Below are 21,926 nucleotides of genomic sequence, written 5' to 3'. Positions count from 1 at the left end.
CCTATGTCTTACGTCTTCGCTTACACTTGGAAAATGGTTGGCTTGGCCTCCGGACTTATGCGAAACACGGTCTTCGAATTTGCTTACACTTGACCTTACCTACTCTTGGAACATTACTGCTGCAGTACTGTCAATTTCCGTGACAAAATGATGTGACGGATTGAAAATTGTATTCTCAGCAGTAATGCGGCAATCAATGTCACTCAATTTACCAATAAAATTCAATGTAATCTTGATGAGGGGGCACCATGGTCTAGAAATGCTTAGGGCACCAAAATGTCTTAATCCGGCACTGGGTGGCAGCATGGTTCCATTTTTATCACTTGTCATTATTCCCGCCACTTTTGCGCTTACATACTTGTAAGAACGTGACAGGCATGATGACAAATGAAAAAGAGCCGACCATCTTAGCCCTACAGGCAGTATTACGCATAAAAGATACGCTACCTGACTTTTATTACCCGACTCGCCACTTGGTGTTGCGACAAGTATGATGACACCTGACACTATAGGATTGTAGCGATAAAAAATAGTAACCCCACTTTACGTTTACGGGTTAAAAATGCTTAAGGTTAAGTTTTATTTGAAATTGAGAATGGGGACGAAAGTTCGATTTTATGGCAGCGGCTAGTATATTCTTGTGATCCTTAAGTGTATTTTATCATTATGTGTTTACGTATTTTTGTTCATTTAATGATGATAAACTGGGGATTCAGAATTTTTCAATTTGTGTAATAAATAATGCCGGGGACTTAAGTCAATTTGTGTAATAATGTCCTAATATACTTAAATCTATCGATGTAAGAGTTTCAATACCTATTTATCTCGTTCGCTTTGGAATGATAAGATAAAACGAGAAGTAATAAAGTATTGTGTTCAATCGAGAAGTGCACTCGCTCAGTTGCCTCTGGAGCGTCAAGAGTTCCGCGCGCTCCCGCACCCCGTAACATGCGTCTCTCGCTACTGGTGCTGCCGCTGGCGCTGCTGCTGCCGGCGCGCGCCGACCGCTACCACCCGGAGCGCGCCGCGCGCCCCGCCGCCGCCGGGAGCTCGCGCGCCGCCACGCCGGACGCGGCCGAACGTGGCGCGGCCTACTGGTACTCGGAGGCGTTCGCCGCCATCGACGAGCGGCTGACGGAACCCACTTATGACGACGTGGCGAAAAATGTGATCATGTTCCTGGGCGACGGGCTGTCGGTGCCTACGCTGGCGCCGGCGCGCACGCTGCGCGGCCAGCGCGCCGGTCGGACCGGCGAGGAGGAGCGACTTGCTTACGAGCATTTTCCTATAACCGGGCTTGCTAAGGTTCGTAGTTCGTTTAAATTTTTCATATCTTAAAAAAAAACAATGAAATTGAACTTTAAACATACCGTTGTTCCTGATGTATATTACTTTCGGCGCTGACGCCTCAGCTAGAATACAAGTTGGGCAATAAAAGCATAACATCACAGGTTTTGTATACATAAAAACCAAGACATGGAGCGACGTCTATTGACCAAAAGTTTACCGAATTTTTCACCTTAGATACTCTTTTTCTATCGAGCAAATCTAGACTTATGTCGACAGATGGTGAGAAGTTAATTTTGAGAGACCAGACACAAAAAACGAGACATTGGTTTTAGTTAGTGCTATCAATCTAGTTTTAGTAATATGTATTGTACCATGTAGTTTTAGTATAAGAAACTTTCAATTGTAGTTTTAGTACTCCTTCTTCTTCTTCTTCCTCATGTTGTCCCGTCATTTCGCCACGGTTCGTGGGAGCCTGGGGTCCGCTTGACAACTAATCCCCAGAATTGGCGTAGGCACTAGTTTTAACGAAAGCGACTGCCATCTGATTTTCCAACCCAGAGGGTAAACTAGGCCTTATTGGGATAAGTCCGGTTTCCTCACGACGTTTTCATTCACCGAAAAGCGACTGATAAATATTAAATGATATTTCGTACATAAGTTCCTAAAAACTCATTGGTACAGTCAGCGTCAAATACTTCGTAGCAGTCAAAGTGCCCAAATAGTTCGGTACACCATACTAAATATATGGTGTAACGAACTATTTGGCTACTTTGGTTGCTACAAAGTATTTGACGCTGACTGTACGACGAACCGGGGTTAAATGAATGAATGAGTGAAATACTTTATTGCGATAAACATGGTATAGCATGGTGGTTTGAAGTCGCACGCTCATACCAGCTTAGTTGTGAGAAATAATATAATATCCTATCTTATGAATATCCTTTTGAATTATTTTACAAAAACTCGCCCGACGTCAATATAATTCAGATAGTCAACAAGGAATGGCGCTGTAACCAATTATTAAAAAAATATTTATAACGCTCACTTATCATACGTGAGTCAAGGGCTTTAGAAACCGGTATAAGTGAGCTCTCCGATTATACATAGGTTATTTATTACGGATCTCACGGTCACGTCACCTTGACACGCTCGTGACGCTCGAAAACAAAAAGTCGTATGTGACTGTAAACTTCCAATTATGATATGACTATTTGCCATTCACGTAGAATTTGTAGCGAAAGTTCTTTGACATTTAGGATCAAAAACATAAAGATAATGACTACGGACTATGTGAAGTATGATTGTGTGAAGACATTTTTTAGACTTAGCTAATCGTGTGCGAGGTGGACGAAGTTCGTGGCGGCGACTGAAGTTGTATTTGGGTTCCGCAGCGTTATGACTCATTTACATGGTGCGAGAACTCGCATGCGAGTTTCATTACATTGCGGTATTTGATCGGTCGCCGAATTAGTTGTAACCTCAATAGTCCGCAATGTAACTAAAATCGCATGCGAGTTCGCGTGCCGTCTAAATCGGCCCTCAGTCTGGAACAGTTCAAAGTAAAACCTTACCTGTTAAGTTACCTCTAGGATTAGTTATCACGATGTTTTGCTAAAATTCCAGTAACTTAGTATAACTAATTATTATAAGTTGTATGATTTCAGACGTACTGCGTGGACAAGCAGATCCCGGACTCGGCGTGCACGGCCACGGCGTACCTGTGTGGCGTGAAGAACAACTACGGCACGCTGGGAGTGACGGCGGCCGTGCCGCGCTACGACTGCGCCGCCTCCGCCGACACCGCCACGCACGTCGACTCCATCGCCGCCTGGGCGCTCGCTGACGGACGCAGCGCCGGTCAGAAAACTCTTGCAATCAGTGAATTATGTTAACGATCATAAACCTTATTGAATTAAATATTCATAATAATTTAGAGTCTTTGCTTTATATGATTACCTAATCTCTTGTCATTCTGCAGGCATCGTGACATCAACGCGCATCACGCACGCGTCTCCCGCCGGCGCATACGCCAACATTGCAAACCGCGACTGGGAGAACGACGGCGAGGTCCGCGCCGCCGGGCACGACCCTGCGCAGTGCCCCGACATCGCCGACCAGCTCATCAACTCTCATCCCGGCAACAAGTTCCAGGTCAGTACTTATATTATAGGACATTATTACACAAATTGACTAAGTCCCACAGTAAGCTCAATAAGGCTTGTGTTGAGGGTACTTAGACAACGATATATATAATATATAAATAATTATGAATACTTAAATACATAGAAAACACCCATGACTCAGTAACAAATATCCATGCTCATCACACGAATAAATGCCCTTACCAGGATTTGAACCCGGGACCATCGGCTTCATAGGCAGGGTCACTACCCACGAGGCCAGACCGGTCGTCATAACGGACGGACATAATCGGACGACTTATACATCACTTAAATTTTGATAAACAGTTTAGTGTATTGTATATAACGTATAAGTATGTTTTTAGGGTTCCGTAGCCAAATGGCAAAAAATGAAACCCTTATAGATTCGTCATGTCCGTCTGTCTGTCCGTTTATGTCAAAGCCACTTTTTTCCGAAACTATAAGAGCTATACTGTTCAATCTTGGTAAGTAAATGTATTCTATGAACCGCATTAAGATTTTTACACAAAAATAGAAAAAAAAAACAATGGTACGGAACCCTTCATGGGCGAGTACGACTCGCACTTGGCCGCTTTTTTTATTTTTTTATAATAAATATTATTATAGAACATTAATTACACAAATTGACTAAGCCCCACTATAAGCTCAAGAAGGCTTGTCTTGTGGGTACTCAGACAACGATATATATATAGGTAATATATAAATACTTAAATACATAAAAAGCACCCACGAGTCAGAAACAAATATCTGTGTTTGTCATACAAAAAGATGCCCTTATCAGGATTTGAGCCCGAGACCATCGGCTTCATAGGCAGGGTTATACTTTATAGCCACTAGGCCAGAACGGTCGTCATGTTATACATTATTTTATGTTTGTTGTTTTATGTATGTTGCGCAATGGTTATTATATAAAGGTACGGTTGAGGTTAGGGACACTGAAACATAGTATTTCTGTTGTAGGTGATTTTGGGCGGTGGGCGTCGCGAATTCCGACCAAACACTACAAACGATGAGGAAGGCCAACCGGGCCGGCGCTGGGACGGACGCGATTTGGTTGAGGAATGGCGCGCGCAGCGTGAAGAGGCTGGGCAATCGAACGCTTATGTCTGGAACCGCACCGAGCTACTCGATGCCATAAACAACCCGCCCGACTACCTGCTGGGATTGTTCGAAAGCGGCCACATGCAGTACGCGGCGGAGGCGCGCCAGGCGGGCAACGACGAGCCCACGCTGGCCGAGATGACGGAGGCGGCCATCCGCGTGCTGTCCAAAAACCCGCTCGGCTTCTTCTTGTTCGTCGAGAGCGGGCGCATCGACCACGCCCACCACGATAACATGCCGCACCTGGCACTGGACGAGACGCTGGCGCTGGCCGACGCGGTGCAGCGCGCCGACGAGCTGTTGCCGGCCGCGAACACACTGCTCGTGCTCACGGCGGATCACGCCCACGTCATGGCGTACAACGGTTACTCGCGCCGCGGCAACGACATCCTCGGCATCTCTGACGATATTGGTGACGATGGCGTGCCCTACATGACGCTATCCTACACCAACGGGCCCGGCTATCGCGACCACGTCGATGGAAGGCGTGCTGATGTTACTAGTGACAATACCTTCCGTAAGTCCATCATCTACCTTAAACATATTATCATCGGTCTGTGCCTAGACTTATATCGACTTTGGATCGGCAGCTAAAAAACAATACTAAAGGTAATCACGGGATATGGATCCCGGTCTAAGTCCGGGATAAGTCTAGTGAAACTAACCGTAAATCATTCAAAACTGTTATCGGTCTGTACCTACCTGGTTGCACTTAAATATTTTTTTTTTTGTAACTTTCAGTGGCAGTCGCTTGGCGAACACATGCAGAGGTACCGCTCGAGTCGGAGACGCACGGCGGTGACGACGTGGCGGTGTTCGCTCGCGGGCCGGCGCAGGCGCTGTTCACGGGGCTGTACGAGCAGAGCCAGCTGCCGCACCTCATGGCGCACGCGGCGTGCCTGGGCCCCGCCGCGCAGCACCGCCAGCTCTGCAGCAGCGCCTCACTCACCACCCCTGCTGCGGCGCTCCTGCTCACGCTCATCGTAGCGCTCTTCCGCCTGCACTAAACGATACGCGGCGTCGCATTAGTCCACACAACGTTGAACTCCTCTGGATGCGTGATCTTACTATCAGCCATTTACAACGTACGATGCCAAAAAGCTGCGTTTAGTGTTTAACTCATAGACTGGACTACATTTGTTGATTGTTTATGTAAAGACGTTATGTAAGTTTTTAATTACTAACAGTGTGTTTGACAACAGTGTGACCAGTGTTTTTATATATATTTTATTGAGATGTACAGAAAATAAGTACTAGCTGAATAGGCAGTCCTTTTAATTACAATGCTTCGTTAAAAAACTTTTGACAGTTTCCCGCCTCTATATGCTCATTTTCCAAAATGAGTGCCGCTTACGTTTCACGTTATGAGGCAATATTCCTCTGTACACACTCTAAAGGACCCAAAATGACATGAAATCAAGCTGCTGTATATGAAAGAGAAAAAAGATTTGAAGATATCTCTGGATACAATCAGAAGGCCTTGAATGAAATTGGTTTCAAAATATCGCAGTACGGTGAAGAAGCCACTCCTTATTGAAAAACATTTGAAAAAAGATTATCGTGTGCAAGAGAAAACAAAAACCGAAATTGTAATAAAAAAAAATCCATTCAAGCTTCGTTTTGGCCAGCTAATTACTCGAGTCGAGCTTGGTCTACGGCAGATAACAGTGTGCTCATGCGAACTGTAAAACACCCAGAAAAGGTACACGTTTAGAGATGCTTCTAGAAGCAGGGTTTTGGCCATCTGCACTTGTTCACCGGTACACTGGACAGGCGTCCAGCCTAAAATGGTCAAAATTTATGAAAAGGCATTGTTGCCTTCCGCTAAAAAGATGTTTCCAAAGCATAACGCTTTTTAATGACCCTAAACACCGAAGTCAGCACTGTACTGCATGGCAAACTGAAAATGGCGTCGATGTTTTGGATTGGCCCTCACAATCACCCGACGCCAATCCAATTGAAAATGTTTGGACGCGGGTGAAGCTTACGCTTACAGGGAAAAATACTGTTAGTGTTGCTGACCTAACTCGAGAACTTATGTTTTGCTGAAAATTTGGTCAAAAGTATGTCTTAAAGATGCCAAGCTATAATTGACTCAAGGAGACTGAATGCCTTATTTAAAAAAAGCATTAATGTATACTCTTATATTATAATATTTAACATAAAAATCTTTTTTTTTTCTGATTGTTACTGGTCATGCACTTATCGTAAAAAGTATACATAAGGACGTTTAAGAAATAATAATATATTATAATTATTACTCAACGGTCATAAAATATCATCTAATAATGATAAGTTACCTAGGCGACCTATATTATATTCTTATTTACAATCGATTTCTGTGTAGATCAGGTGTTAGATTTCAGTGATCCTAAAAACTGATATGATCACATGAAAGCTTTCCTTACTTTTTTTTTATTTAGGTCCTTTTTAGGGTTCCGTAGCCAAATGGCAAAAAACGGAACCCTTATAGATTCGTCATGTCCGTCTGTCTGTCCGATTATGTCACCGCCACTTTTCTCCGAAACTATAAGAGCTATACTGTTCAAACTTGGTAAATAGATGTATTCTATGAACCGAATTAGGATTTTTACACAAAAATATAAAAAAACAATAAATTATGGGGGTTCCCCATACTTAGAACTGAAACTCAAAAAAACTTTTTTCATCAAACCCAAACCCATGTGGGGTATCTATGGATAGGTCTTCAAAAATGATATTTAGGTTTCTAATATCATTTTTTTCTAAACTGAATAGTTTGCGCGAGAGACACTTCCAAAGTGTAAAAAATTGTGTCCCCCCCCCCCCCCCTGTAACTTCTAAAATAACAAAATGAAAAATCTAAAAAAATATATGATATACACTACCATGCAAACTTCCACCGAAAATTGGTTTGAACGAGATCTAGTAAGTAGTTTTTTTAATACGTCATAAATGATACGGAAAGGGTTCGACTCGCACTTGGCCGCTTTTTTAAAATGTGAACTGACAATTATTATTATTTACAATCGATTTCTGTGTAGACCAGGTGTTTGATTTCAGTGATCCTAAAAACTGATATGATCACATGAAGGCTTTCCTTACTTTTTATTTTATTTAGGTCCTTTTTCAGAATGAAAGGTCAAATATTAAAAGATAATAAAAAAAATTGGGCCACCAAAGTCACACAATACGCTCAGGTCAGAGAAGTGCCCTAAGACTATCACAGCTAAACATACCATAGATATTTCTGATAGGTTTTCAAGGTAAAATATGAACTGACAATTATTATTATTTACAATCGATTTCTGTGTAGATCCGGTATTTGATTTCAGTGATCCTAAAAACTGTTATGACCACATGAAGGCTTTCCTTACTTTTTTTTTTTATTTAGGTCCTTTTTCAGAATGAAAGGTCAAATATTAAAATATAAAAAAAAAATAGGCCACCGAAGTCACACAATACGCTCAGGTCAGGTCAAAGTGCCCTAAGACTATGACAGCTAATTTATACCATAGATATTTCTGATAGGTTTTCAAGATGTCGCTTTTCTATATTGTCTCAGGTCTGGGTGTTTGTGCTACCTTCGTTGTTTCCGATTTCCTTAACAAAAGTGCTTTAGCTACTTACTTGTGATGTTATCCACATTAATTTGTTTGTTTTTTCTATAATCGTAATCTCAACCTTACAGCACTTGTCCCAGAATAACGCCATCTATTGTCAATTTCTCTTATTATATCATTACTCGAAAGCATAAATCTTATAGGGACCGTGCGCGTTGGAGGGTCTACCATCTTGTGGCCTGAATCGGAACCATAAACATGTACATTTACACGTCACGTGTTTTCTTGTGCATAGTAGGTTCTGCCATCTTGTGGGCTACATCGGAACAAAAAACATCACATTTACGCTACGCGCCAAAAATCTGACGGCTCATGTGCTGCCTCCTATAGTTCATGCACGCTCCCTATACACGTAATCAGTATAGGTAAATGTTAGACATATTTATGAGAAAGTATATATTGTTATCTCAAACATTAACTACATTTTTTTACTAAATTAAACTTGTCTAAAACAATAAAAATTTAAAAAAATTCTATATAAACTTAAAAATATATAAAAAAAAAACAAAAGTTGGTCACCGGGCGAGATTCGAACCCGTAACACACTCTTTTCTAGCCGTCCGCGTCTTAACCCGCTGGACCAGACGGACAGTGGCCGTCAACACGAAATTAGCGACCATATTCTGCGTCGAAAGAAAAACTCATGAAAACTTGAAAACACGCGTTTTTCCAAACAAAAGACTAATCTAGATCGATTGTATACCCCCAAAAACCCCCATATACCAAATTTCAGCGAAATCGTTAGTGCCGTTTCCCAGATCACAGAAATATATATATATATATATACAAGAATTGCTCGTTTAAAGGTATAAGATAAGATAACCATACCTAAAGTTATAGGACCCATAAAAATATGAATATAAGGAGAAGTGGCACACCACTTCTGTCACAACAGCTGCCTAGCTCAAATCAAAATGATCAGAAAGCACGATCGTCAAAGCAAAAGGCAATAAATCGCAGTACCAATGTAAATTTAAATAATTGTGGAGTAACTACTTATTCTGCCGTCATATACATACATACCGTACAATACCGAAATATATGCCGTTTTCAATCAAGTGTTCTTATTGTCGGGTTTTAATAAAAACACTATTCCATAAAGATCCGATTTGAAAACAACCTTATCGACAACTGACATTGACAATCTTATAGTTCAAACATTCACATATAGATATATAATATGAATTCTATTATAGCTAATAAAATGAATACAATAACCACACACGATAAAGATACAAAATAATTAAAAAAATATTCAACAAATATGCATTTTTGCCATCATAAAACTCGTTGCTGTCCTATCGGTTACAAAGTCACGTCAGAAAAGCAACGTCCTATGCAAATATACCAAAATATATTGTAATATTCCGAGCTACAATATACATAAATTTACAACAATATACATTATAGCTGCGTGTGTAGTCTGTCAACTAGTTTGTAAAACATATCCTAAGATGCCTTGCTATTTAAAGTAAATAAATATAAACAATTATTACCAATTTTCGCCTAATTACAATTACATTTTTGATGAGCTTAAATAATGTTTCTTTTAATTGTATTGATTGAAACCACCCTGGTGTGCTAAAAATAATTATTACACAAGTACTACCAACACCCTCCAGCGATGAATACCGTACCTAACAAAGCTTTGTGATGCATCTCAGAGGTCACAGATGTCGTTAGTAGTCAAACTTCTAAATTCAAATTTACATGTATTATCATGTTCCTTCGGTTGTAAAATAGTCGGAGACATACATTTTCGCATTAATAAAGTAACATTTTGTCTTTGTAGACCTGCAGAGTCCAGGGACCAACAGAAGGTTAAAAAATTAAAGATACTACTACCGCCATCTCTTAATGAGTAGAAACACTTGTACTAACAAGTAACAACCAACATTATAACTTACAACTTAGATATACAAAATACATGTTCTGAAATAAGCGAACCCGCTGACATGAAAACACTTTTTAGGGTTCCGTAGCCAAATAGCAAAAAAAAAAAAAAACGGAACCCTTAACGTCATGTCCGTCTGTCTGACCGATTCTGTCACAGCCACTTTTTTCCGAAACTATAAAAGCTATACTGTTCAACCTTGGTAAGTAGATGTATTCTATGAACCGCATTATGATGTTTACACAAAAATAGAAAAAAAACAATTTTTTTTTTCATCAAACCGATACGTGTAAGGTATCTGTGTGGGATAGGTCTTCAAAAATGATATTTAGGTTTCTAATATCTTTTTTTTTTTTTTTTTTTAACTTAATACTATCACGCCATCCAGATTGCAAAATCAAAAGAGTTTGCGGGGTTCTGGGGTTCATAATAGAAATATATACTGAACCTATATCTACATGGCAATTACTAGCAATAATTTTGTTTATTACTGATTTAATTATAATTATTACTTAAGTCATAAAAGTTCTAAAAAAAAAAAAAAAAACCAAGAAACTAATTTAAAATAAATTATTTTTGTTCCTAATAGATGGCGCTATCCAACAAAAGCGCTATAGATAAATCGCGCTGTTAAAATTTCCCTCAGAATCATGTGGCGGTTTTACAATTTACATGGGTTAGGTATGGTTCGGAGTTAGGTTAGGTTCAGAGTTAGGTTAGGTTCAGAGTTAGGTTAGGTTCAGAGTTAGGTTAGGTTCAGAGTTAGGTTAGGTTCAGAGTTAGGTTAGGTTCAGAGTTAGGTTAGGTTCAGAGTTAGGTTAGGTTCAGAGTTAGGTTAGGTTCAGAGTTAGGTTAGGTTCAGAGTTAGGTTAGGTTCAGAGTTAGGTTAGGTTCAGAGTTAGGTTAGGTTCAGAGTTAGGTTAGGTTCAGAGTTAGGTTAGGTTCAGAGTTAGGTTAGGTTCAGAGTTAGGTTAGGTTCAGAGTTAGGTTAGGTTCAGAGTTAGGTTAGGTTCAGAGTTAGGTTAGGTTCAGAGTTAGGTTAGGTTCAGAGTTAGGTTAGGTTCAGAGTTAGGTTAGGTTCAGAGTTAGGTTAGGTTCAGAGTTAGGTTAGGTTCAGAGTTAGGTTAGGTTCAGAGTTAGGTTAGGTTCAGAGTTAGGTTAGGTTCAGAGTTAGGTTAGGTTCAGAGTTAGGTTAGGTTCAGAGTTAGGTTAGGTTCAGAGTTAGGTTAGGTTCAGAGTTAGGTTAGGTTCAGAGTTAGGTTAGGTTCAGAGTTAGGTTAGGTTCAGAGTTAGGTTAGGTTCAGAGTTAGGTTAGGTTCAGAGTTAGGTTAGGTTCAGAGTTAGGTTAGGTTCAGAGTTAGGTTAGGTTCAGAGTTAGGTTAGGTTAGGTTAGGTTAGGTTAGGTTAGGTTAGGTTAGGTTAGGTTAGGTTAGGTTAGGTTAGGTTAGGTTAGGTTAGGTTAGGTTAGGTTAGGTTAGGTTAGGTTTTTTTTTTTTTTTTTTTTTTTTTGTTAAAACTATGAATAGTTCCAACGGCCCTCGCGAGGGATACGGGCGACCGTTGGACCTGTCAAACTTCTGTGGCTCCCGCTAATGATACGGGTAGCCAATTTATTTGGGCTGTATTGATTATATATCTGTTATTATTGTTGCTGTTGATTATTACTGAGCTTTTACTTTATTTACGATTATAATTTTATGCGTTATGTATATTGTCTAAGTGTTGTTGAATTTTTTCAGTGTGTTAATTATATGGTTAATATGTATTTTAAAACTGTTCTTAGTTGATTCTTTCTGTATAATTTGTTCCAGGTTATAGGGTTCAATATTGTGGATATTACAATTAATTTCGTGGTTGAGTCGGGAGTTTTGGTAGCGTGGACATTGTTCAAGCAAATGCTTCATGGTTTGAGGTGTATTATCATCACATGGACAAGCGTTGGAGTCTGTTATATGGTACTTTTTGAGGTAGGCTTTACAGTATCCATGACCAGTTAGTACCTGAGTCATTTGGAAGGTGAGTTCGAAGTGCTTTTTGAAAGTTTCAATATGTTCTATTGTTGGCAGCCACTTTTTTAAATGAGCTCCAGTGATACTATCTTGATATGTGGCATTATTAGTTTTGGCTGTGTCCATGCGGTGATTCCTTTTATGATAGGACAGCGGGAATTTGGTGTAGTCCGGTGCTTTATGCTGTGAAGCAGCAGCTTTGGCTGTCATGTCGGCCTCTTCGTTGCCGAGCAAGCCAACATGCGCCTTAATCCACCTAAATTGTATGTTTTTACCCTGCTCTCTGATTTGCACTATGTTTTTATGTGCCCTGTTTATCATTGCGTTAGTGCTGTTGCGGTTTGTAAGCTCAAAGAGCGCAGCTTTAGAATCGGAAAAAATTGTGGCTTGTTCCAAGCCGAGTGTCCGGCACATGTTGCACGCCTCATCAATTGCCAGGCACTCGGCCTGGAACACAGTGCAGCTATTGTGCAGCTTTAGTTTCTTGCTGGTGCTACGACCATCAGGATAATGTATTATTACAGCAGCACCTACTACTCCATCGTGCTTGCTACCGTCAGTATAGATCCTATGCATATCGGTGGAGTAGTAGGGCTCCAGGTCATTAATGTTGTTTATTTCTTCTAGCTCTATATGAGGTCGACGAGCAGGGTGTAATAGTTCTGTGACTGGCGCCCTCTTATCATATATCACGTCATCAGGTAAGTAATTTGTAGTTAGTGTTCTTTTTACGGTTTCAATGGAGGCGACTTCTTTGACTTTGTCTGGTAACGGCGTTAATCCAGCTAAAGCAATTGATGATATTGTCGGTAAGGTTCTAAAGCCATGTATTATTTTATCGCGAAACCGCGTTGCAAACTCAATAGAGCGTTGTGGATCCTTTTGTAGTTGGTGGCATGCCACCAGATTTCAGCCGCGTAAGTAATTATGGGTTCTATTACTTGCCTGTAAATTGTGTTTATGTTGGAGGCATGCACACCCCAGGTAGGTTTTACAAATATGCATAATCTTTTATATATGGCTTGTGCCTTTTTTATAGTGTATTCTGCATGTTGAATGAATCGTAGGTTTTGATCTATGATAACTCCGAGTAATTTAAAGTGACTGTCAAATGGGATTGGTGTGTTATTCATAAAAATTTTCGCGGCTTTAGCTTTAGGTGTATTAGTGATCATTTTTGTTTTTTCCGGTCCAAATTTTAATTTGTTGTTTATACCCCATTGAAAAACTGTTTCTAATAAGTTGTTGGCATTTTCTTCTAGTTCTTGAATATTTTTGCCAGAGCAGATTAGTAATATATCATCAGCGTATGCCTGGATATGATTATCGTTTGTCAAGTTGTGTTCCAATAGCGTGTCCACAATGGTGTTCCAAAAGATGGGTCCAAGGACTGAGCCTTGGACACATCCCCTGGTTTGCACTTTAGTGACAGAGGCGTCTGAGTAGTTGAGTATTATCCTTCGGTCAGTTAGATAGCTTCGTATAATGTTAAGTATGTTACTGGGGCAATGTATGTCTGTCAGTCTTTTCAAGAGCGCGGGCCACCAGGCATTGTCGAAAGCACCAGCGATGTCTAATGAGATTGCAACGACTAGCTTATTGGCGTTTTTGCAGAATTTAAGTTTATTAATTGCGTTGTTGAGAGCGTCAGTGGTAGACCGCTGTTCTTTAAACCCGAATTGTTGATCACTGCATGCATTGTTTGTTACGGTGTAATATGTGAGACGTGATGCAATAAGCTTTTCCAGTATTTTGCCAAAGACATTAATCAATCCAATGGGTCGGTACGCAGATATTTCTGTGTAGCTTGCTTTATTGGGTTTAGGGATTGTTTTCACGTATGCCGTTTTCCAACAAGCGGGGAAGTAGTTGAGTGAAAGGCATCTATTATATAATTTAGTAGTTATTTCAGGATAGCACTCTATGTAATGTTTGCATATATCTGCCGTGAGGTTATCTGTTCCTGGTGCTCTTTTTGGGCTCATATTCTTAACTATTGCTGTAATTTCATGGACTGTGAATAGTTGTTCGTTATTTTCTGTTTCTTGTTGTGTGTTATTATTATTATTAATGTGTGTTCTTATTTGCAGGTGGTGTGGGCTGTCGTCGGCTGCGGTGTCATCGGGGAAGAACTTCTCAGCGAGCATTTCGGCGGTGTTCAAGATCGACGTGGTGTAAGTACCGTTGTCTCTTTTCAGGGTTGCTGGCGGCTGCGGTTGTGGCGCACTTTTTAGTGGTTAGGTTAGGTTTTTTTTTTTTTTTTTTTTTTGAAAGGTTTATGAGTGTCGATTGAAGACACAGGGCCCTCGCTAATGATACGGGCGACCCTGTGTCCGCGGTGACTTTTTGAGAGGCTGTTATGATTTATACGATGCCGGGTCCGGCATCACCATCAGTCGAAAACAATGGTGATGCTCAGTTTAGAGACCCGGCGTTATTCTTGTGTTTTAGCTTTTGATGGACCCATGGTCCCCGCATGGGTACGGGCGGCCATGGGCCCGGGTTGAGTTTTGTGAAGTTTAAGTTGTATGCGATTTATTAGATTTGTTTTTAGTTGGTGAAAGTTGTTTGGTTTTAATTAATGTAAAATTTGGTTTGGAATTTGCGAAAAGTTTGTTAGGTCGAGAAATAGTTGTTATTTTTAGATTGTTAAAATTGGTTTTGGTTGGAGGGACCGCAGTAGAGATAGATAAAGGCACTCAACGGACGCTGCTGCCCGTCCGTCGGTTTTTCCCTTAGTCGCCTTTTACGACACCCACGGGACGAGATGGGGTGGTGCTATTCTAACGCCGGCACCACACGGCGGGTTGAAGATGATAGAGATGTTGGGGGTTTGATTTAAATGGGGGTTTGTTTTTGAAGTTTTGAGTTGATTGAACGATTTAGGACCGCAGTAGGTGTTGATGACGACTCTCGACGGACGCTGCTGCCCATCCGTCGGTTTTCCCTCAGTCGCCTTTTACGACTCCCACGGGACGAGATGGGGTGGTGCTATTCTAACGCCGGCACCACACGGCGGGGTTTTTTTTTTGAAAAGTTTGTTGCGTCATTTGAAGACACAGGGCCCTCGCTAGGGATACGGGCGACCCTGTGCCCGAGGTGACATTAGTGAGGGGTTTTAGTGAGTTATGCGATGCCGGGCCCGGCATCACCATCAGACGAAAAGCAATGGTGATGCTCAGTTTAGAGGCCCGGCGTTGTTCTTATGGTTTAGCTATAAATGGACCCATGGTCCCCGCATTGATTACGGGCGGCCATGGGCCCAGGTTGAGTTTTGTGAGGTTGGGGTTGATTTTTAAGATAGGGGGTTTAATTTATAGAAGAGGGGTTGTTTTGAGTTGTTGACAGTTATGTTTAATTGTGTTTAAGATAGGGGTTTAAGATGGTGGTGGAGAGATGGTTGAGATTTTTAAATTGATGAAATTGGTTGTGGTTGGAGGGACCGCAGTAGAGATAAATAAAGGTACTCGACGGACGCTGCTGCCCGTCCGTCGGTTTTCCCTTAGTCGCCTTTTACGACACCCACGGGACGAGATGGGGTGGTGCTATTCTAACGCCGGCACCACACGGCGAGTTTGAGATAAACACGGCGGGGTTAGGTTAGGTTAGGTTAGGTTAGGTTAGGTTAGGTTAGGTTAGGTTAGGTTAGGTTAGGTTAGGTTAGGTTAGGTTAGGTTAGGTTAGGTTAGGTTAGGTTAGGTTAGGTTAGGTTAGGTTAGGTTAGGTTAGGTTAGGTTAGGTTAGGTTAGGTTAGGTTAGGTTAGGTTAGGTTAGGTTAGGTTAGGTTAGGTTAGGTTAGGTTAGGTTAGGTTAGGTTAGGTTAGGTTAGGTTAGGTTAGGTTAGGTTAGGTTAGGTTAGGTTAGGTTAGGTTAGGTTAGGTTAGGTTAGGTTAGGTTAGGTTAGGTTAGGTTAGGTTAGGTTAGGTTAGGTTAGGTTAGGTTAGGTTAGGTTAGGTTAGGTTAGGTTAGGTTAGGTTAGGTTAGGTTAGGTTAGGTTAGGTTAGGTTAGGTTAGGTTAGGTTAGGTTAGGTTAGGTTAGGTTAGGTTAGGTTAGGTTAGGTTAGGTTAGGTTAGGTTAGGTTAGGTTAGGTTAGGTTAGGTTAGGTTAGGTTAGGTTAGGTTAGGTTAGGTTAGGTTTTTTTTTTTTTTTTTAAAAGGTTTTTTAGTGTCGTTTGAAGACACAGGGCCCTCGCTAATGATACGGGCGACCCTGTGTCCGCGGTGACATTTGCGATTAGTTTTCATGAGTTATGCGATGCCGGGTCCGGCATCACCATCAGACGAACAATGGTGATGCTCAGTTTTTAGAGACCCGGCGTTGTTCTTGTGTTTTAGCTTTTGATGGACCCATGGTCCCCGCATTGAGTACGGGCGGCCATGGGCCCGGGTTGAGATTTGTGAAGTTTAAGTTGTATGCGATTTTATTAGGTTTGTTTTTAGTTGGTGATAGTTATTTGTCTTAATTAATGTAAAATTTGGTTTGGAATTTGCGAAAAGTTTAATGTTCGGTCGAGAAATAGTTGTTATTTTTAGATTGTTAAAATTGGTTTTGGTTGGAGGGACCGCAGTAGAGATAGATAAAGGCACTCAACGGACGCTGCTGCCCGTCCGTCGGTTTTTCCCTTAGTCGCCTTTTACGACACCCACGGGACGAGATGGGGTGGTGCTATTCTAACGCCGGCACCACACGGCGGGTTGAAGATGATAGTAATGTTGGGGGTTTGATTTAAATGGGGGTTTGTTTTTGGGAGTTTGAGTTGATTGAACGAGTTGGGACCGCAGTAGGTGTTGATGACGACACTCGACAGACGCTGCTGCCCATCCGTCGGTTTTTCCCTTAGTCGCCTTTTACGACACCCACGGGACGAGATGGGGTGGTGCTATTCTAAACGCCGGCACCACACGGCAGGTTAGGTTAGGTTAGGTTAGGTTAGGTTAGGTTAGGTTAGGTTAGGTTAGGTTAGGTTAGGTTAGGTTAGGTTAGGTTAGGTTAGGTTAGGTTAGGTTAGGTTAGGTTAGGTTAGGTTAGGTTAGGTTAGGTTAGGTTAGGTTAGGTTTTTTTTTTTTTTTTTTTTTGCGGTGAAGGAGAGAATACTCATGTATACCGCCGGCCCGTACCGACGGTTATGTCCGACTCAGCTGGGAATGGTGCCCAGCCGCCTACGGACTAAAAACTCCTCCACTTCGTGTAGAGTGTAGTGTGTTTTTATTAGGTGAGTGTTGAGTGTTACTGGAGTGTTTGTTTGAGTTGAATTTATGGATAGCTGGCCCTCGCTATGGGTACGGGCGACCAGCTATCCTAAAATAGTTGAAAAGGGGGTGCTAAGTGCCGCCCGACCGCCCGCCTCACCCGCCCCTCAACAATGTCAGTGAGTGCGGGCGGCCGCCCGGCCACCGCCCCCTTGCAAGAGAGTTGCGATTTTACAGAGAGATTTGAAATGTTGTTTAGGGACTCTTGTGCCTGCAGCATTCCCCGGAATACCAGTTAATCCTGCAGGCCGCAGATTAAAGTACAGTGAGCATAAACAGTTACAGTTACAAAATTAAATTATACATACATTAAACTATTGAATTAGCAATAAATAATAGACAGAAACTATATTTACTAAGATATCAAATTAAGATTAGATGAGATATAATTGGTATTGGAATGTAATGGTTAATTATATAATTGTTGTTAGAGCATTAGTCCCCGCTAAATATACGGGCGACTAACGATCCATGAATTAGTAATAGTATGCAGGTGCGGGCACGGCCGCCCGGCCGCCCGTCTCGCGACTCACATGAGTGTACGAGTGCGGGCGGCCGCCCGGCCGCCTATCCGTAGTCACCTAGTAGTAGATATTAATCTTAATTTGATTAAGGCAAGTTACAATGAATTTTTTATTTAATCTTAATGTTATATATTTGAATCGAATGAAGTGTTACATATTTATGAGTTGTCATATTCTATACGAGATTTTATCTTCTTGATCATAGATTGCATTCTGGGGCAGGTGGATGAGGTGGCGCTGTGTGATGTATTATGTTTATTTTTATCTTCAGATTGTTGTTTGTTGTGTGCTTCGCAATTGTGACACTTAGTTTTTGTTCTATCTTCTCGGTGTGGGCAGCATTTAAAATCGTGATCAGGTGAGGCGCAATGAGAGCAGGTGGTGGTTTCGGATTTGCAATGTTTCCTAGTGTGCCCAAATTGCAAGCACTTGAAGCAGTGCAAGAGTGGCACGTGTTCCTCCACGTGTACCCTTTGATGGTCAACGTTAATTTTATTTAATTTAATTATGGCGTTGTAAGTGGATGGTGTAGTCATCAGTACAGCGTTATAGAGCTTAGGATTTTTGTTACCTTTCTTGAAATGTAATTTAATTCTGTTGTTTTCATTGATGGATTCTTTAATTGATTGATTTTGGTTGGTGATGATGTCCACAAGTTCTTCGGCTGGTACGTCCACAGAGACGCCCTTAAGGACGACCATTGGTTTCAGCGAACGAGATACCTCAGCAGTAACTCCAGCATCTACTTCGTTTGTTTTGGAGAGTGCTACATCGCGCTCCTGTCTATTCTTAAACTCAACTCGAACCTTTCCGTTAGAGATGAATTTGGTTGCTACGGGAGCGAAGTCTGTGTCGCGGAAGGTAACACTCTTTCGCCAAGTCTGTAGAGTCTCAGGTGCGCCCTCGCCAGCCTTAGAGGATGTTATTATAATAGCCGGCTTTGAAGTTGGTTTAGGCGGAATGGGTGGCATGGTCGAATCAGTGCCAAGCGACAGCTGGGCAGACCCCGCAACCGCATGGGCATAGGTATTTCGGTTAGGTTAGGTTAGGTTAGGTTAGGTTAGGTTAGGTTAGGTTAGGTTAGGTTAGGTTAGGTTAGGTTAGGTTAGGTTAGGTTAGGTTAGGTTAGGTTAGGTTAGGTTAGGTTAGGTTAGGTTAGGTTAGGTTAGGTTAGGTTAGGTTAGGTTAGGTTAGGTTAGGTTAGGTTAGGTTAGGTTAGGTTAGGTTAGGTTAGGTTAGGTTAGGTTAGGTTAGGTTAGGTTAGGTTAGGTTAGGTTAGGTTAGGTTAGGTTAGGTTAGGTTAGGTTAGGTTAGGTTAGGTTAGGTTAGGTTAGGTTAGGTTAGGTTAGGTTAGGTTAGGTTAGGTTAGGTTAGGTTAGGTTAGGTTAGGTTAGGTTAGGTTAGGTTAGGTTAGGTTAGGTTAGGTTAGGTTAGGTTAGGTTAGGTTAGGTTAGGTTAGGTTAGGTTAGGTTAGGTTAGGTTAGGTTAGGTTAGGTTAGGTTAGGTTAGGTTAGGTTAGGTTAGGTTTTTTTTTTTTTTTTTAATGGTTTGTTAGTGTCGAGTGAAGACACAGGGCCCTCGCTAGGGATACGGGCGACCCTGTGCCCGCGGTGACATTCGCGAAAGTTTTCTATGATTTATGCGATGCCGGGTCCGGCATCACCATCAGTCAAGAACAATGGTGATGCTCAGTTTAGAGACCCGGCTTTACTTTTTTGATTGGGCTTTGTTGTTGGACCCATGGTCCCCGCATTGGGTACGGGCAGCCATGGGCCCAGGTTGGGATTTGTGAAGTTAGTTGTTGAGATTTTGATAGATTTTTGTTGGTGAAAGTTATGCTCGTTATGGTTAATGTGAAATTTAGTTTGGTTTGGTTGGCTGAAATTTTGGTTTGGTTTGGATGTTGAATAGTTTAGAAATGATTTAGTTTAAATTGGTAGTATTGGTTTTGGTTGGAGGGACCGCAGTAGAAGTAAATAATGCCCTCAACGGACGCTGCTGCCCGTCCGTCGGTTATCCCTTAGTCGCCTTTTACGACACCCACGGGACGAGATGGGGTGGTGCTATTCTAGACGCCGGCACCACACGGCGAGTTGAAGATAATGGGGTTGATTTTTGATGGGGGTTTAAATTGGAAGTTTTGGGTTGTTTACACGAAAAGGGACCGCAGTAGGTGTTGGTAACACTATTCAACGGACGCTGCTGCCCATCCGTCGCTTATCCCTTAGTCGCCTTTTACGACACCCACGGGAGGTTAGGTTAGGTTAGGTTAGGTTAGGTTAGGTTAGGTTAGGTTAGGTTAGGTTAGGTTAGGTTAGGTTAGGTTAGGTTAGGTTAGGTTAGGTTAGGTTAGGTTAGGTTAGGTTAGGTTAGGTTAGGTTAGGTTAGGTTAGGTTTTTTTTTTTTTTTTTTTTTTTTTTTTTTTTTTTTTTTTTTTTTTTTACAGTAACCTCCAACGTGGTCGGAGCCAGTGGTTTCGAACGAACGCTTTCATACAATTTCTCGCTTATATGCTTCTCGTACTTCCATTCTTCATACTGTGTCTTTCTTTCATCCGTCATATCTTTCATTGCTTTATTTGGGTGGGTTGCCCAACTATCTATCTTTTATAATTTTCTCATTTCTTATCTTCGGGGAAAATAAAGGTGTACACAGGGTTTTATTTCAGGTTACTATGATGTACATACTATATGTTTACATTGCATCTTTTTATGGCTCTTACAGATTTCATGGTTTTAACTTTTATACATTTTCTTATTTTACATTTGTTTACATCTATTTCATTTATGCTAATTCTCTAATATATATACATATTATGTTAGCATACATTTATACTCTAGTTTTATTGCTCTCGATTGTTCGTTTAGCTACTCTCTCGCAGTACTTTAAGAATTTCTCTCTCTGTTCACTTTCCATGATGCCACTAATATTTTCAGCTGTTAATTTTATTTCCAGTTCACCCTCGATGCAGAATCGGTCATAGCCGTATACCGGGCACTCCAGCAATATGTGTGGGATCGATTCCACCACTCCATCTTCGCACCTGCACGATGGGTTATCTTTGCACTTGAAACGGTTCAAGTACTCAGAGAACCCACCGTGCCCTGTGAGAATTTGTGTGGTGACTCCCTTTGTCTCCATTTTTCGGACTGTCCGGTAGGCTGTCAGCGCGCTGGGGAAAAACAACTTAGTGATCGAGGCAGTGCTACCCTCTACATACCTACGGTTCCATTCGTCAAGCGTTGACATGCGGATGCTACGCTTGACGAATGAAATCGGGCATTGATCATAATCCGGTCTTCTCTTGGAGCCCACAGCAGCTGCTTTAGCTAGTTGGTCGGCCCTCTCATTTCCCTCCAACCCCGCGTGAGCCTTTATCCAGAACAGAGTAACTACTTTGTTCTGGAGAGATATCGTTTTCATGTTATCTCTGGATTTTACTGCGAGGGGGTGGAGGCAACTGTGGTTTGTTACTGTTTCCAGGGCCGCCATCGAGTCGCTGTAGACTCCAAATGAAGACGCCTTATGATCGAGTATCACCTCTGTTGCCTTGCAGATCGCTAACAGCTCGGCCTGGTAGACTGTGCAATACTTTGATAGGGCAAGTTTGAGGGCTTTTGTCTCCGTTCCACTATTATTCCACATCGATAGTGCGGCTCCGACTTTGCCCTCAATCTTGCTCCCATCAGTGAAAATTCTGACGTCGTATGCACTGTGTTGGTCTACACTCTCTTGATCTACCAGACTGATGTATGATAGGCCGGGTCTGTCAGCAGGATGGGGAGCGTCGATGGCTGGGGCCATTGTTTCAACCTCCATGCCGGCCAGCGCTGGCAAGGGCACTCCCTTTCTGGCCTCGTAGAGGGAGGCCGCTTCCTTGATCCGTAGGTCAAGTGGGAGTATTCCAGCCAGCAGCAGAGCTGCGTTCAGTGAGACCGTCCGGTAAGCCTTACTGATTTTTTGAGCGAAGCCTCTTTGTACTGTGTTGATCTGTTTTTTAATCCCTAGTTTATTGACCGCTGGCGCCCAGGCACTTGCTGCGTACATGATGGTTGGCTCGACAACTGCAACGTATATTAGCCTTATTATGTCCG

At 41.9% G+C, this 21,926-nt stretch overlaps 1 protein-coding gene and 1 long non-coding RNA gene across 2 annotated transcripts; both read left to right on the top strand.

Moving 5' to 3' along the window:
* Positions 1-301: 301 nt before the first annotated feature.
* Positions 302-5,756, top strand: LOC133526159 (membrane-bound alkaline phosphatase-like). The gene is made up of 5 exons (XM_061862646.1): positions 302-1,305; positions 2,955-3,147; positions 3,269-3,441; positions 4,413-5,070; positions 5,295-5,756. The coding sequence occupies exons 1-5, from the start codon at positions 949-951 to the stop codon at positions 5,558-5,560; spliced, it is 1,647 nt and encodes a 548-aa protein (XP_061718630.1). The 5' UTR covers positions 302-948; the 3' UTR covers positions 5,561-5,756.
* A 1,777-nt stretch (positions 5,757-7,533) lies between these two features.
* Positions 7,534-8,457, top strand: LOC133526160 (uncharacterized). The gene is made up of 2 exons (XR_009800698.1): positions 7,534-7,798; positions 8,073-8,457. It is a non-coding gene; the product is annotated as an uncharacterized LOC133526160 (long non-coding RNA).
* The last annotated feature ends 13,469 nt before the right edge of the window (positions 8,458-21,926 follow it).

Source organism: Cydia pomonella, chromosome 16 (assembly GCF_033807575.1).
Source record: "Cydia pomonella isolate Wapato2018A chromosome 16, ilCydPomo1, whole genome shotgun sequence".
In the NCBI taxonomy this organism is placed as follows: domain Eukaryota; kingdom Metazoa; phylum Arthropoda; class Insecta; order Lepidoptera; family Tortricidae; genus Cydia; species Cydia pomonella.
Note: the sequence above shows the minus strand (reverse complement) of the source record. Positions and strands in the feature narration are given on the sequence as shown.